At 47.7% G+C, this 16,978-nt stretch overlaps 1 protein-coding gene across 2 annotated transcripts in view; it reads left to right on the forward strand.

Annotated features, from left to right (window-relative positions):
• LOC146788634 (putative cation-transporting ATPase 13A4) overlaps positions 1–16,978 on the forward strand; it is a 330,096-nt gene that overhangs the window by 67,055 nt on the left and 246,063 nt on the right. For both annotated transcript variants that reach the window (XM_085635820.1, XM_085635821.1), the window contains exons 3-4: positions 5,856–6,002; positions 9,367–9,437. In XM_085635820.1, the coding sequence (XP_085491946.1) occupies positions 5,856–6,002; positions 9,367–9,437 (218 nt within the window). The remainder of the gene's footprint in view (positions 1–5,855; positions 6,003–9,366; positions 9,438–16,978) is intronic.

Genomic DNA, 16,978 nt, shown 5'->3' on the forward strand with positions numbered 1-16,978 from the left:
CGCTGAGCAAAGTGCATACAAACGCGGCAGAGGAGGTGGCTATATTACTTGGGCCTGACCGAATTGTGCACTTTAAGCGAGTGCCATGATTTGTGAGAAAAAGGTTACATACCATGGGGCAGATTTACAAGGACTGGCGCATCCCTGCATATCAGCAGGGATGCGCCAGGTAAGATGCGTCACGCAAGTTTACCCTTGAGCCACCACAGATACGCTACATTTACAATGCGGCGCATCGTGGTGCAAAGATAAACAGATGCGTGATGCATCCGATGGCGTAAGGGCGGCGCATTGCTGGAGTTGTGTCGCAAGCGCAACGCAACTCCAGCAATGCTCAGGGGCTGCCCATACCTAACATGCTGCGTCAGGCCTTACGTCTGCTTCAAGCAGGCGCAGGGTTTTGACGCAGCAGCAGAGTCGGAAAAGTGACTCAGTGAAATCTTGTAGATTTCACTGGGTCACTTTTCCAAGGCTTTTTCCGATGGAACCGCCACCCTGCATACATTAAACCTGACACAAGCTTAATGTGGCGCAGGGCTTTACAACGTGACGCGTCTCCCTAGATGCGTCGCATTGTAAATAAGGCACAACATGGCGCATGGTTTACGCTGCCGCTGCGTCACAGAAGTGACGCAACGGCGGCGAAAATGTGTTGCAAGGGGCTTGTAAATCTGTATTTAATAGTGCCAGTGATAACTTGTGACTCGAGTAGCACATAAAGGATTCTTACCTAAGAAATTAAGTTACATGAGTTTGTCCCTAGTATGTTTATACAAGGGGTGAACATCTGGTGGAAAGCATGCAGAGGTTCCACCGCCCGTTGCGATCCGGGCGCAGATGTGCTTGCCTTAGGGGCGCCCTCAGCCTTGAATCACTATAGTCCCATAATAGCCGGAAAGCTAGACCGTTAACAAAGTGCAAGGGTGCCCTCGTTGTGGGGAATTATTTTCCATGTGCAGGAAGGTGTCCCTTCCTGCACATAAGCAATCTGAAATGGTGTTTTGAAAGTTTTACGTGTGCTGCTTAATGCAGCGCACATAGAACTTGCAAAATGTATTTTTATTTAATGATTGTTTATGTGCAGGAAGAGACACCTTCCTGCACATAAACAATCAATGGCGTTTTGCTGTTTCTATGCGTGCTGCACAATGCAGCACACATAGAAACAGAAAAAATAAGGAGAAATTAATAATTTCTCCTCGTTGCGCCAGGGTAAGACCAGGTATTCCCTGGTCTTAATTTTGGCGCTTCCCCATATCTACGCCACCTTTGTAAATATTGGGCAGAGTCAAAATCAATGGGTGTTGCGGTGGAACGCCCCCCACAGCACTCATTGCCCGCCTCTCTCCCGCTAAGTATAGTGTGAAAGGGGGTCTTACAACGTCGAAAAAAGTGACGTTGTGGTGGCGATAGGGGCTTGTAAATATGCCCCAGAGCTCAGACGTCCAGCTGTACAAAAATATCACTTGTATGGGTACTTCTCAGTGCAGCGCTATAATGTTCCCTATTAGTGTCAAAGCTTCAACATCTTAAAGAAATAATGTTTTTGTAATTTTTAAGAGACTTTATTATATTTAAAGTCATATGTGTTATATTATTTGCATAATAAAATTTTCAGGGCTTCGATCGTGCACGGACTCCAAGATCTGAGCCAGACCCTTGTTACATTTTTGGCTCACCCACCTCCACTAACGAAAAAGGAAACACCATGCCATGGCACATTCCTTCTGCGGCTGTGCCACGGAAATTTGGAATATGTTTCCCTGAATTTATGGCTACCTCTCAACTGGTTGTCAAGACACATCTTATAAACCTTCTTTTTGACAAACATCTACCTTGTCCATCTTAAGCACTCTAGCTCTGTAGTGAGTTCCCAAGTTTTAGAGTTAATCATTTTAATTGTACTGCAAATAATTGGATACGTTGTGCCACTTACCACTACTGCTGTAATCTCTAAAAAATTGTCAATCTTAGGACGCTCTATACATCTGTAATAAAAGGTAATACTCAACATGTAATAATCTCTACTCCAGTGGCGGGCGACAAGATAAAATACTGGGGGGTGAGGGGTGGGTGGAGGGGGCAGAGGGGGCCAGCTGGAAGCACGGAGGGGGAGAAGGGGCCAGGGGGAAGCATGTGAGGGGAGCACGTGGCAGGGGGAGGAAGACGGGTTTAATGATAAATATAAACACTTACCGGTTGAGTGCCTCTGTCCGGCCAAACACACACGCGCGCTTAAAAGTGCACGTAGCACTTTTCCTCCCCCCTCCCATGCCCGAACTTGCCCCTCCCTGCACAAGCTGGCTCCCGAGCCGGCAAATTAAAAATAAAATGATACTAAGACATTGTTTTCTTTTTCACTTCCTGTCTCAGGCCAGTGGGGCGACGCTTCTTCACCATTGGGAAGGAGCTGCCCCTGCTCTATCTCACCCATGGTCATATAAAATTGTTTTGATACTTTTAGTTCTGCAATATTTATTATAATTTTTCTTCTTTCCTTTTAATTTTTAAAAGCTTTTATGAGCTTTTCATTTTTAGCTAGGCCTGGGAAGAGTTTGTGGAGTAGCACTACGCGGAGCTCTGCAAAGTGCCGAAAAATTCAGCCGCGCTACACCGAGTTCCACGAGTGTGGAGTCTGGTACGTCGCACTGTTCACATTTATTTTTAGCGCTTGAAGTTTCTCCCACGCTGTAAAATCAGTACACACGGCATCACACGGAGAGCAAGAGAGCGCTGCTGCTTTCCACCGCTCGAGTAGATTTTCTACTTGAGCGGCAGCTTCCTCAACATGAGCAGCAGCTTCCTCAACACGAGCAGCAGCTTTCTCAACACAAGCAGCAGCTTTCTCAACACGAGCAGCAGCTTTCTCAATGCGAGCAGCAGCTTCCTCAACACGAGCAGCAGCTTCCTCAACTAGAGCAACAGCTTTCTCAACACAAGCAGCAGCTTTCTCAACGCGAGCAGCAGCTTTCTTAACATGAGCACCAGTTTTCTTAACATGAGCAGCAGATTTCTCAACGCGAGCAGCAGCTTTCTCAATGCGAGCAGCAGCTTCCTCAACACGAGCAGCAGCTTCCTCAACACGAGCAGCAGCTTTCTCAACTAGAGCAACAGCTTCCTCAATACGAGCAGCAGCTTTCTCAACACAAGCAGCAGCTTTCTCAACGCGAGCAGCAGCTTTCTCAACGCGAGCAGCAGCTTTCTTAACATGAGCAGCAGTTTTCTTAACATGAGCAGCAGCTTTCTCAACGCGAGCAGCAGCTTCCTCAACACGAGCAGCAGCTTCCTCAACACGAGCAGCAGCTTTCTCAACACAAGCAGCAGCTTTCTCAATGCGAGCAGCAGCTTCCTCAACACGAGCAGCAGCTTCCTCAACACGAGCAGCAGCTTTCTCAACTAGAGCAACAGCTTCCTCAATACGAGCAGCAGCTTTCTCAACACAAGCAGCAGCTTTCTCAACGCGAGCAGCAGCTTTCTCAACGCGAGCAGCAGCTTTCTTAACATGAGCAGCAGTTTTCTTAACATGAGCAGCAGCTTTCTCAACGCGAGCAGCAGCTTTCTCAACGCGAGCAGCAGCTTTCTCAACTCGAGCAGCAGCTTTCTCAACGCAAGAGGTAGCAACTTGCCGTGACCGCCCACATTCAGAAATCTCACAGGGAAGAGGTCTACCCGCATGATTTCTCTCACTCATGCTCACCATACTCAACATTAGTGAGCCATGCAAGAGAAAAAACTCCACTTTGGTGAGTTTTTCGGAACTCCGCGCGGAGCACAGAGTGGGCAAAATACTGCAAACTCCACCTGCAGAGCGGAATTCTTTGCCCACCGCTATTTTTAACTTAGTTAATGTATATAATTGTACAGGAGTCAATGCCTGTCAGGGTGTGGGGGCCCTTTATAATTGTAAAAATAAACTAACTGTGTAATTCACGGAGCCCCTTTGTCTATTTGGGCCGGTTTGCTCAGGTCTACTTTCCACATTTGGTGCTTATTCACCAGCTGCATTTCAGGTAACGTTACAAATGGAATAGAAATAGTAAATGATCAGAGATCATTACAAATTTAGAATCCACAATGTGAAATAGAAAAAAAAGTTGTAATGATTATATCATTGTTATAAATGATACATCAAGCACTTCACAGACCTACGTCTGCACAGGCCAGGTGGGAAGTTAGGACACCAGGTCTGATTAAAAAAAACATTGCTGTGCATTACTATTGTAGGACTCCTGGGTTACTCCAGTATTCCCAGGAGTAAGTCAGGTGAAGGCTAGTAGTATTCCTTGCTGAAATTTATGGGTAAGGCAGTAGCAATTAAAGTAAACTTTTCATTTAGACTTCGGCGGACAGGAGAACTGCCCCACCCAGGGCCGGACTGGGAACGCAAACCTGCCCTGGCAATTGAGTCGGGCCGGCTGCAGCAGCTTCTGTTACAGGGGGCGGATATAGCACCTATGTTGCAAAACCAGCCCCTGGTAACAAAAAAAACCCCAGAGTCCAAAACCAGCCCCCACCCTGGTGGCCCACTGGGAAAAACGGCCGGTGCCCACTACAGCCAGTCTGGCCCTGGCCCCACCAAGCAAGCAGCTCAATGCCACATGTGGAGGATGGCAGGCTTTCTACTGGAAACGGCTGACCTCTTGACTCCACTACCACTGGGCAATCAGGGAATAGCGTTGGTCACAACACCCTGTTTAAGGCTTGGTGACAATCACTAGAATTCTCTGCCTGGGGCCCCTATGCATGGTGTGGTGGCTGTCACAGAAATCTAACCATGACTCCAGTACGCAGGGTAAACATTCCCAGTGCATCAAAGCTGCTGTTTTTTGAGTTCAAGTAACAAGCACTCACTTTGGGAGTTTGTTTTGTGAAAGCAAAAAACAAATGTTGTAGAAAAGCTGAACCAAATGTGGTGCCGCTTGGGCAGTTCAGTGCTGTCAGTGGGTGGTTCAGCCGGTGACTCACAGATCCCCGCCTACCTCACAGAGATCTGCAACTCTGGCAGGGGGTCCTTCACCAGGACAGCAGAGGCGAGGCCTCCCCTGACCAGCCAGGACACCTGACAGCGATGTTACCCCACAATTCACAGCTACGAATAGCAAATTCTTTGTAAATTGCGCTCACTATGGGGCATATTTGCGAGAACCCTGCGTCACTTTTGCACCATGTAAAGTGATACATGCATGACACAGGTCTCTCATAAAGATGTATGAAGCCACGCAAAGCCACCCGATGAGGCTTTGAGTGGCCTCATGAATCATGAGTACGGCGATGTCGTGCAAACCGCTGCATCTCCTTACTTATTGCCTGGTAGGCGTTCCATGGGCGTTGCAGTGGGTTTTCCTGTGCAACACCCATGGAATTTTACGCTGCACCAGATTTACAAAGTGATGTAAACCCGGGGAAGCGTCAAATCCGTACGCCTCCCGAGGGGAGGCATAATGAAGAGAAATATTTGTTCCTCTTTCCATGTGTGCTGAATTCTACATAGAAAGAGGAAAACCCTCCCTGTACAAAAACAATCCTGCCTGCAACGGAGACACCCTCGCACCATGGTTCAAGGATGCCTATGTTAGCACTATGCTGCCGAAACGGCACCAGCGCACAAAGAAAGGACAGGAATGCACTGTATTGATTAATTATGGTGCTTTCCTGCCCTTTCACATTGGTGGAGGGCAGCGCAGCAAGGTGACATGCTGCGCAACATGTAAACCCCACAAATGAGGCCCTATGTTTAAGGGCAAGTGGCGTAGCGATATGCCGGAACTTTCGTGCATAAGTACTGTGTCAGAAATAGATGATTCCGAACACTTGCACATTCTTGTCTGATTCCCTGAATGTCTTCTATTCACTAGGATGACTTTAAAAAATATGTCAAGAAAAAGGTGAGGTGGATCTACCTGTCGTCACTGACAAGTACCATGAGCTACGACACGGACAAGCGGATCATTGCAGATGAAGACTCCATCGTGAACAAAGTCATCCTAAAGCCAGAGTTAAAAGTAAGTGGTGTTTAAACTGACAGGTTAGTGTGGTGTAGATATCAGACCTACAATCTCCCTGTTTTGGTTACTTGTTGTTACCTTTGCTCTGTCAAACTCAGGATCTGAAGAGTCATTTACCTGTCAGGAGCAAATTAATATATTTGTAAAATATGGGGCTAACTCAAAAATGCCTTCATTGGTACCTGAAGGTGTAACCCTCTATCACTATTCCATGGGGCTCTTAAATAACTTTGTAAATTGGCCTTAAATCACAACACTGCTCATTGCTTCCAGTTCATATCCTGCACGTTCGGGGAAAAACTACTACACCTTGAATTATTTATACTTGCACTTAAATTTCTGGCCATGATGTACCGTAAGTGTTTGTATTTGCAACGCCTGCAACCACAAACCATTGTGTAATTGCGCATTACGACATAGAAAATGGTAAATGTGTCTGCGACTTACACTGAACACATTGCAACTCTTTACAGTTTACAAGGGAGGGGAGAATGGAAATGTATGAGGGGTTTGCATCCACAAATGCAGTCATTGGCTACTGCCACCTCGAAGGGGAAACAGCGTTTGCAACGCTTTTAAAACAACGCAATGCTATTACAACGCGGTCGTTACAACGACTGCGTTGTTACTTCTCATTAACTTTACATCGCAAGTCTTTACAATGACTTGCTGTAGGGGGCGCCATGGTATTGGATATAACATCCAACACCTTCCCTGCTGTTGCGCAAACTGGAGTAGGAATAGTAAATACTACTATTCCCAAGTCCAGCGCACCCCCTACAGCAAGTCGATGTAATGACTTGCGATGTAAAGGTATTGCGTACTAACGACGCTGTTGTTGTAATGAACGCGTAGTAAAAGTACCCGATGTATTATCATGCGTTGTGACATGCTATATTCCCTCGAATACGCTGGTATGCGTTAGCAAATTGGTAGTGGTCCAGCACAGACTGTTTCCACTGTCTGAGTGTCTCATGCCAACATTGGTGGGAATGGGCATCAGTCAAGGGGTCGGTTGCATGCTCCTGCGGAAAGCTGTTCGCATCAAGCCATAAATGATTTTAAAGATTGCAGCTCGTGTCCTTTTAAAGGACAGAGGCTGCAGGTTGGCACTCTGCGGATGGGGAACGCTGTGTTGAAGGTCTGTTGTTCCTCACAGGACTCCTTACCTGGATTTGTAGTCCTTCAATAAGATTTGCAGAGGAAACCCTCCTGAAACCTTTGCAAATCCCTCTGAATGACAGTTTTGCAATGTGAAAGATTTGCACATAATTTGCACAGTAAAACAAGGGCTGGGTCACAACACTCTAGGGGCAGATTCATCAAGGGCTTGTGTTGCCCGTGCGTCTTGCAAGCTGACACAAGTGCAATGCAAGCCCTTGAGTGAGATTTCCTATGCCACGCAGAGCATCCCTGCAGGGCTGTGCTTGGCATAGTAAATCTGGAGTGATGCAAGGCTGTGCAAGTCACTGTCTTACGTTACTCTGCCGTGGGAAGGCGTTCCATGGGGGGGACAAGGGTGTTCCCCCGCATCCACCCATGGATTTTGGGGCATTCCCAGAGTTACTAACACTAGTAAAGCCGGGAATGCATCAAAATGGTACACGTTCCTAGCGGAGACGTAACAGAGTGAAATATTTTTATTTCCCCTCATTTTTCCTCCTTCCACGTGTGCTGCATTCTTAGTAAATATGGTGCATTCCTGCTCTCTCCAGTTGACACAGTGAAGCAAGTTGTTTTTTTCTTCTGCGGAGCGCTGCATCGAATCGTAGTACATCTGGCCTTAGTTGTGCAAAATCACCAAGATGACCCGAACTTTAGACCCACTGTTCTGTTAACCTAATGCCAAAACTTCAAAAATGTAAAGCTAAAAAGCTCTTAGTTAATAGTTAATCAAGAATGCTTCACCCTTGAATAGATCCAGGTTCTCACACTCTTCAGCCTCTAAACTTACATAACTAACACTTATCTAGGAATGTATAGACCCACTTAATCAATTCCACCAGGATTATCACCTATACATTTCCCCTGCGTTTATAATCTCTACTGTGTCTTTTCACTACGGAGAGTTTTCTCTGCCCTTTGGCTCAGTCCACAGAAGAGGGTGATAGCCCCAGAAGTGGATGCTTGAAGACTCCATCTTTGCATATATCAAATAAATCCAGGTCTCCCTGTAAGCTGTGATCTGGCTGCAAATCCTGGAACGCACGCACATACATGTGGGAGGCGCCACTGGATTTCTATGCTTGGGGGAGGGTGCCAAGGAGCCACAACGGCTCCCCATTGTTTGTACAGAGCCAGGTTTAGGGGTATGCAACAAAAAGCAGCTGCTGGTGAGGCTAAACTCAAAGGGGCACTGGCGTCCAGTCAATAGCATCAAATATGGCATCATTACAGGGGGCCGGTAGCGTAAGGCCACTTCTCTTAAGATGCCGAATACCTTTGTGCTCTTCCTGCCCAACAGCACTGTCTTCAGGGGTGTAGGTTAGGGTATGTGTGTTTGGCATGTTACACCCCCCTAAAAAAATATATTCTGTAGTAAATAGTTGGGGACTGGTATTTTCATTTTGGCATGGTGAGGTGTCTGTCAGATTTCACCCTCGATTTTTAAATGCACACACAGACAACATCACACACATACACACTCTCTCTCTCCCTCGTCTCTGCCTTAAAGCTTGGTTAGTTTGAAACCACTAGAGGCAGAATGTTCTTATAGCCTTAGAGCCCTCCGTAGTGGGTTTTACCAGCCATTAAAGGCCCTTATGAAGTTTTTCGCCTTCGGCTCTTGCTTGAACATTTGGAGCGGGCCTTTAATGGCTGGTAGAGCCCGCTGAGGCGTCTGTAAGGCTATATTAGAAAATTGGGATGTGGAGAGCTACATTGAAAACAAGCGAGTAGCTCCAGCTTAAAATGGCTGGTATGAGCCCGGAGCGCCAATATTCCAATGCTTGTCTTTCTGTTCCTCCCTCAGTGGGAGGAATGTTCTAATAGCCTTGTAGCCCTTCTGCCTCGGGCTATAGCTGCTGTTAATTGCCCTCACTCTCGTTATAACTCGGGTTCAGGGCCGTTAGCAACCGGTATAGCCCTCGGCTATAAGGCTATATTATATGATTTAGGGTTAAAATGATGATTTTAGAGCTTTGGAGGGCCCTACATCAGCCTGATAGATCCCTGGCTTGTGCCACAAGGGATCCCCTGCCAGGGCAAGTCAGGTTCAAACCCATGCAGACCTGTGTCATGTGGGAAATGTGTCTCCAAAGATGGGCTTTGTAAAGCAATGACAATAGTGCATTGTGCAGCACCTTTTTGCCTCTGTGTCTCCACAATCTTTGCAGTGCTCCTGTGCTGTCCTTCCTTTCAGGTGCGATACATACAAGTGCAGAAGATCAAGTACGCCTGGGTCAGCTCCATGAAACAATTCCAGAAAGTTGGGTGAGTGGGACTTTAATATGCACAATTCATCTCTGACTGTAACAGAGAGAGATTGTAGGTGTCTCTCAACCAGTATCTTTATTTCTGAATTACGGCCACATTGCTACAGAATTATGCGATGTAATATTTAGAAGTTCATTTGCTCTTTCTAATACTTTTACCATTCTCTGCTCTGGATTTCATGTCTGATCTTTGCTTGCTGTGTTTCTGTGACTTAACTGTAGCTAAGATTCAGGGGACCTGCTGCTGATACTTCAGGGTAGCTTGTGTCAGGTTTAATTTGCAGAAAGTTGGTTCCATGTCTCTGATGGAAGGTGAGCAGAAATGATGAAAAAGAATGTGGCAGAGATTAATTTGCAATAGTGAAAATTCATTTGTGCGTTCTTCCTTTCCATTTTTGGTTTTGTCAAGAAGTGGCCCTAAGCGGCAGAGGGGCATATTCTCAAGGAGCTATCGTCGAGTTACCGGCACTTTAGCGCAGCCAATGTCGTGATAAATCTCTCGCCCCATTCACAAGCCGCTGCAAACAGCCGATATCGCCAGTTTTCCGGCGATAGCAACCTCAAAAAACATCGCCACATATGACCCCGGCAACTATCGCTAATGAGATGCAGAGTAGGCATTCCCAAGCAAAAAGTTGCGACAACACCACTCCATAACATTCTCAACGACCAGCCAGACCTGCGATAAGACCACAAAACAGGTGATAAGGCACGTTAGCAGCAGGAAACTAACACCTGCTCTGACCTGGTGTAAAGTCAGACGACAACCGGCAGCAGCCAAGGGAGGGAGCACAGCCCAGAGCCAAACATGAAGAACAACAGATGCTCCCGAGCAACTGAACATGCAGCCCGGATCCCCAATAGGGCAACAACACACACCGCCCCCCCCCCGCCCAGACACCACCAGCCACCCCCCCCCCCTCCCTTTGGACAAAGAGAATGCACATCAACTCCACAAAACCATGAACCAAACAAATCGCCTGAAGTCGCACAATCACAACACCTAACACACAGGTGTGGCCAAAAAAATTTAAACATACATTCATATCATATATTCAAAATAAAACCTTTAATACAGATTAAACAAAAAACAAGAATCATGAAGGGGCACGCCGGGTCTTCCCTGGGCATTTCGTAAGTCACAGCCTGCAAGACAGAAATACAGATAAGAAGGTGTGTCATGCGCCCTTCAAAGGACAGCGAGAGAGAGAGCGACAGAGAGAGGGAGAGAGAGAAAGAGAGGGAGAGAGGGGGAGAAAGAGATAGGGATAGAGAAAGAGAGGGAGATAGAGGGAGAGAGAAAGAGAGGGAGCGAGGGAGAGAAAGAGAGAGGGAGAGCGAAAGAGAGGGAGATAGAAGGAGAGAGAAAGAGAGAGAGAGAGAGAGGGAGAGAAAGAGAGAGGGAGAGAGAAAGAGAGGGAGATAGAGGGAGAGAGAAAGAGAGAAAAAGAGGGAGAGAAAGAGAGAGGGAGAGAGAGAAAGAGAGGGAGAGAGAGTGCCGACACTGCGGACCCAGGCCCCACTGCTCACCTGCAGCCACCGGTGTGTCTCCAACCACGTGCCGGTACACACTGTGCCTGCCGCAGTGTATCCGGTGCCACCAAGTCTGTGCACCGCTAGCCATTGACCCTTTATGATTGAGTCCCGTGGTGCGGATGCCATCATGTCACCCCCGGCACTGGGTGATGTGAGGTGGCAGGGCCATAGGCCCTCATGCATAAATGTTACCCGCATGGAGACACCCAGTTACAGAATGGAAATGGCATCCAGCACGTGTGCCAGGCCCATTTTATTGGCAGGGTCACATGTCCCGTGACACCGGTGCTGAATGGGTGTGGTGGGGGTGTGAACCAGCCATGAGGGAGTGGCTGTGGCATGCTGACAACTAGACCTGTGAGCAGCAGATCCCTACAGGGAAGACCTGGGACATGTAGCGTTGTTGTCCACCCCTGTGAGCGTAAGCGGAGTGGGCTGGCCTGGCGTATGCCAGACCAGCATAGGGGTGTGAACAATGACCCCGGGGCTCTGGGCGTGCTTCCGTCCATGGCTGGACAAGGAAGTAACTAGTCCATGTGTCTCCGTTCTAGTGTCGGCGCCACCCGGCACGCAATCGGCAATGTGTCACCCTGTGACCCAAGTCCCACAACATGAGCAACATGGACGTAAGGTGAAATCATTGACTCTACATGTATCCATGCCTCCAGACCTGCAAGATCATAGACATGACACATAGTTGTGAAAATGGATGTTTAATACACATTCAATGTTGTAGCTGGAGCAGTACAGGGCCGTGCAAACCCCACCTTGCAGTGTCGGCCCGTGGAGCGCCAGCCAGAGTCCTTCAGGGAAAGACAAGTACATCAGAGGAGTAGGAGTTCACTCCACAGTCTGATAGCTGTGTCATTGGTGACCAAACAGAATATGGCCGTCCATGTCGAGGTCCAAGGTGAATGTCGCAGAGTGCATCGGTTGACAGTGGAATGGGATGATGCAACCAAGCAGAAACAGGCCATATGGCGTACATGAATGCTACCTCTTCCTTCTGACCATGAGGGCAGATTCATCCACATCTTTGTCCTCTTCTGTTTCAGGTGCCTCACATGTGGGTGGTGGTGTTCTGTCTCTAGCCTTGTGTGGCAGTGACACCTCAGGAGCCGGAGGTGGAATGTCCGCCACACTGTGTGGCACTGACACCTCAGGGGCCGGAGATGTGGATGGGGTGGTAGCAGCAGCCTGCATCAGTGCCTGGCCTTGTGGCAGCAATGCCATCAGGAGGGTCTTTAAGGTATTGAGGGACCCAACTACCTCTCGCTGGTGTGCAGCCGTGGCAGCTGCTCTTTCCATATGTGTCCGCTCCATGTTCTCCATGAGCCTCCGCCTGAGTCACAACTCATGTGCGAGCTCGCTGGAGGCACTCGGACTAGACAGCCATTCTTGTCGCAGAGTCAGGACCCTGGCGATATCAGCCATGGTTCGTTGGAGGGCATGAAGCGGACTGTCGGTGTCCGTTAGGGACTGTGAGTGGCTGCTGATGGGACTTAGACACCCACGTATGGCGTTTAGTTTGGCTGCCATGAGGTCGAACCCCACCTGCATCTGTTCAGCCAGCTTCTCCTGGCACTCAAACACACGGCATTGGAAGGCCATGTGTTCGTCGTGGGGGTCCTGGGAGGCAGCCATGGTGGTGGGTGCTGCCTGCTGTGTGGTCGGTGCAGGGGGTGGGGTCTCATCGATGCAGCTGAGCTGCCCTGCTGCTGGAAGTGGGCTGCAGAGGCTCTCAACGAGCTGTTGAAGGGCGTCGGAGTTGAAGATGTGGTGGTCCTCTTCGTCATCAGAGAAGAGAGGTTGGGACTGGTCTGTAGGAGGTGTTGAATTTTCCTCTGCAATGTGAAGGGGAGATGCAGTTTAACATTGTGTTGACATGTGTGTTGACGCATTGGACATGTTCACATTCAGACTGAATGACAGTGCACATTGTGACTGTTTGGGGGGAGCTGCCTATTTGATGCGGGACAGTGGACATTTCGACTACATCACGGATGTGTTTGTACTTGTACATTGTCAACTCACATTTCCCTGCGATGCCATATGTGATTGGCCAGTTTCTGCACACAGGCGGCACCAGTTGTGTCCTCTGATCTGTTGTGGACTTGTTGTGGATTGTGCCACATCATTGTCAATGTTGATGTGCTCTGCATGTGATGTGTGTGTGCCGCATTTTGGAGGAGTCGCACCTGCAGCTCTGATTTAGCTGCCCCATATCCCTTACATGTGGTGTGCCTCAGGCTTCTGTGCTTATACAGTGTTGAGATGTTGCATACTTGGGTGCATTGGTCTCTTGGTAGGAGTTGGGGGTCTGGGGCATGGTTTGTCTGCAGCTGTGCTATGCTTACTTGTGCATGTGTGCCATTGTCCCCATCTCCCCCGTCCCCCAAGTCCCTGGTCGTTACTCACCCTGTTCCTGTTGTGTCCGGTCATGTTGAGCAGTGTCCGGTCCCCCAACTCCTGCCACCATCTCCCCACTGATGACTGTGGACACAATTTCCTCCATCTCGTCCACCTTTTCCTGTGGCACTGGACTGCCACCTCCAGTCTGCATTGCTGCCTTCCGGTTGTTTGCGAGTTTCTGCTTGGTTTTGCACTTGACATCATTCCAGCGCCTCTTGACCTCTTCCATTGTCCTCTTCAGCTCTCGGACTGCATTCACCTTGTCCACGATGGTCTGCCATATTCCATTTTTAGTTGCCAATGACACAGTGGAGGTGACGAACAGTAGTTGGTGGTGTTCTATCACCTCCGTTATCAGGATCTTGTTTTCCTGCATACTGAACGGCTTCTTCCTACTCTTATTGTCCTTGCCCTTCCCTGAACCTGAGGTCCCAGGGTGATCCTCCGGGGGGCTTGTGGGGTTCTGGTTGTCCTCTGCACTTGCTCTGGCTGACTCCATTGTGCTTCGCTGTTGTTTGGCTTTTGTATGTTTTTTTTCCTCCCGACTTTTATAGTGCATTTTCCTGCATGTCGCGTGGGGATTGCAGGCCTGTGGAACCTGACACTCTCTGGTGCCTGCATACAATCTTCATCGAAGACCTTAAATACAGAAGGCTGCCCCACTCTCCAGGGGAGCAGTATTTGGCCATCTTATAGAATTTGAAGGGTTTCTCCAATGTAGACATTCGTAACCCCACAAAGTGAAGGGCAGAACTTTCTTTACACAAGATAAAGCCATCTCTTGGTTATGAGCAAACATCTTAAGTGGTACAGACAGACAGACAGACACCGATGGCTGGAACACCTGAGCATGAACATCACATACATTTTGTACTCTAGATTTACAGATGCTTAGTACAGGAATATTATCTCCCCAATTCTGATTTAAGAACAAAGGTGTGCTTGCTAGTACATTTATACCTTAACTATGGTAAAACCACTTCGTCAGCTCTTGCCACATTGCATAGGCTCAATTTGCATAAAAACAAGCTACCTACATTTTTGTGGACCCACCATATGATTTTCAAGCATTTTGTTCCACCCCCTCTTCTGTCTGCCAGTCTCAGGCAGTACCACGGTCTCATCAGCCTTCTTTGCCCATGTGGCTCTCCAGGAGAGAAAACAACTTACTCTGTGAAAAAGATGAGTCCATTCTACTTAAGACCAGCACAACCCCAGGTTGTAGGCCTACAAGTGACCCCCTGCTGCAGTCTGCATAACAAGCCAACTCCCAACCCAAGTCTTTCCTACCAAAGCTCAGGTACCCTGAGCCACTAAACCCAACCCCTTGAGGGGGACTTGAGTTTAGATCCTCTCAGCATCTTGCTGCACTGGCACCTTTCAGCTGGTGATCGCTGCCCATGCTGCCACTTCTCATCATGCCCTCTTCAGAGCATTGCTTGCATCCCCACTTCAGATCTTTCCATAAATTACATAAGTCGCCTCTTGCAGGTCACTCCTCAGTAACCATTCATTAAGAAGCATTGCAGTTTGGACGTTTGGTGCAAACGTGGGTAGTGCAAATATCAGCCACAGTCCACGCTTAGGAGCAAGGGTGCAAGAAGCTAAAGTTTGCACTACGCATCCTGGGTTTCTGAGGCTCTCAATCTGGCCATGGAAGAGTTTTGAGTAATCAACGAGCTGAGGGGACTATTATCAAAGTCCCGGTTTATTGTCAGATTCCAAGGAATGGCTCAAAGCACTATTGACTATTTGTAGATACAATTTTTAAATGTAAGAACATTTATTTCACAAGACTCTGTACCCTGACCCAAAAGGTGACAATTAAATAACTAGATGCCCTGCTTCAATGATAGGGTGATACAGTTTAAAGAAATCTACACAATTGAATGACTGGATGTTGTGTCTAATACCCGCCTGCATGATTCCCCTGCTGATCTGTGCTCAATCACAATAATGAAATCGCTTGTCTCCCAAAATTCTCTCGCCACTTCATTTTGCAATTCCTGGAGGTTCTAGCATTGGCTCAAATAAGAAAGAGTGGAAGGTGCATCCTTAGTGTCTGACAAGACTCCAATGATGCAGAGACTCCCTGATCATTTAGATTACAGAGCCCCATTAAAGAAAGGGGTGCCTGGGGAAAATTGGGCACCCTGTGGCGAGGACCCCCTGGTGCCTGACACACTCTGCATGACTTGTAAGCGGGAACCCATGGGTACCCCCATGGGCCCAATTGGGAAGGCTCCAGGTGCAGGGGGTCCCACTACGAGCCCCCAAAGTCTGATTCCGACTGCCGATTCGAGTCAGACCACATGATTCGGAAAGGCTGTCCAAATCCAGCATCGTACTCGGTCGTTCGGAAATGCGGCCCGTTGAGACGTACGATTCTGCTCCGTACCACTCGGTCATTCCAAATGACATCAGTTTGGGATTGGAATATTCCTAATGCCTAACTCGCATCGTACTCGGTATGTGGGAAACCTTTCCGAGTCAGTCGGAAAAACATGTTCCCGAACTGATTTGGACGGAGCATATGCCGTTAGGAGGCCTTCCTAACCGTATCAGAAACAGGCCCTTAGTAGTAAATGTGGGAGGGAACTGGGGAGTGGCTGGAAAAAGCTGTCACAAATTCAGAAGTACCTGTCTTGTGGGGATGCCACAAACTCCTCAGTACGTTCAAACTTGCCCTACCAGAATCCACTGATCAAAAGAAATGTTGACACGGTGAAGTCCCAGGGGGAAAGAGGATTTAGACGAGAAAAAGACAGCTGGTTCATCTGATATTCAAGTTCCCCTCTTCATCGAAAATCTAAAATAAAAGAACAGTATGTTATTAAAGCGTATGATTGATGATAACTGGGAAGTTCTCGCACTTTAACATTACTATGACTGCAGATTTACATCTTTTTCACAGCTATTGCTACTGCATTCATCTAACATGGCAATCTGCAAAATATACATATCCTTGTGATGTGCAAACATATTTGAAAAACCTAAATTGTGAATAAGTGTGTTCACACCCAGCTTTATGCCAAGCTCACTTGAGAGAAAAGAAAAGGTTCACAACACAAAATCTGTAAAAGAAATAATTCTCTCCTCACACCAAAGCTGTCAAGAGTCAGCACAGAACATTTTAAACACATCTCCAAAGACCTTAAGTACATTTAGTGTCCTTCCCAAGGCCATGGACTAGGGCTTTCAATCCTTTCACAAACTAAACAAAGTCCATCTGCAAGTTCAGAGAGTCTTTCTACAGATGATGAGATTGATGGCCTTTGGTACCAACTATGCACTTGTAGTTCCTTATCAAACTTAATTATACAAACAAATGAGGCTTTAAAAGGGTCAGGTGTTTGTTTCACTTTGGGACAGCTTAGTTCAAAACCTTATATTCTAAACACGGGCTTCATGAATTCAGAGACCCTCGAAAGCTAAACATGGTCTCATGGACTCGTGGTCAGGGCTGCAAACCAATATAACATAAAGTATATCTTCGATGGGAAAGTTCCTTTGAAGCATACAAACAGAGAGGGCAGTCCAATGAAAGAGATGAACTAGTTTAGGAAGCAAAACAGCTGCAAAACTGTTCTC

This window comes from Triturus cristatus, chromosome 11, assembly GCF_964204655.1.
Source record: "Triturus cristatus chromosome 11, aTriCri1.1, whole genome shotgun sequence".
Classification (NCBI taxonomy): domain Eukaryota; kingdom Metazoa; phylum Chordata; class Amphibia; order Caudata; family Salamandridae; genus Triturus; species Triturus cristatus.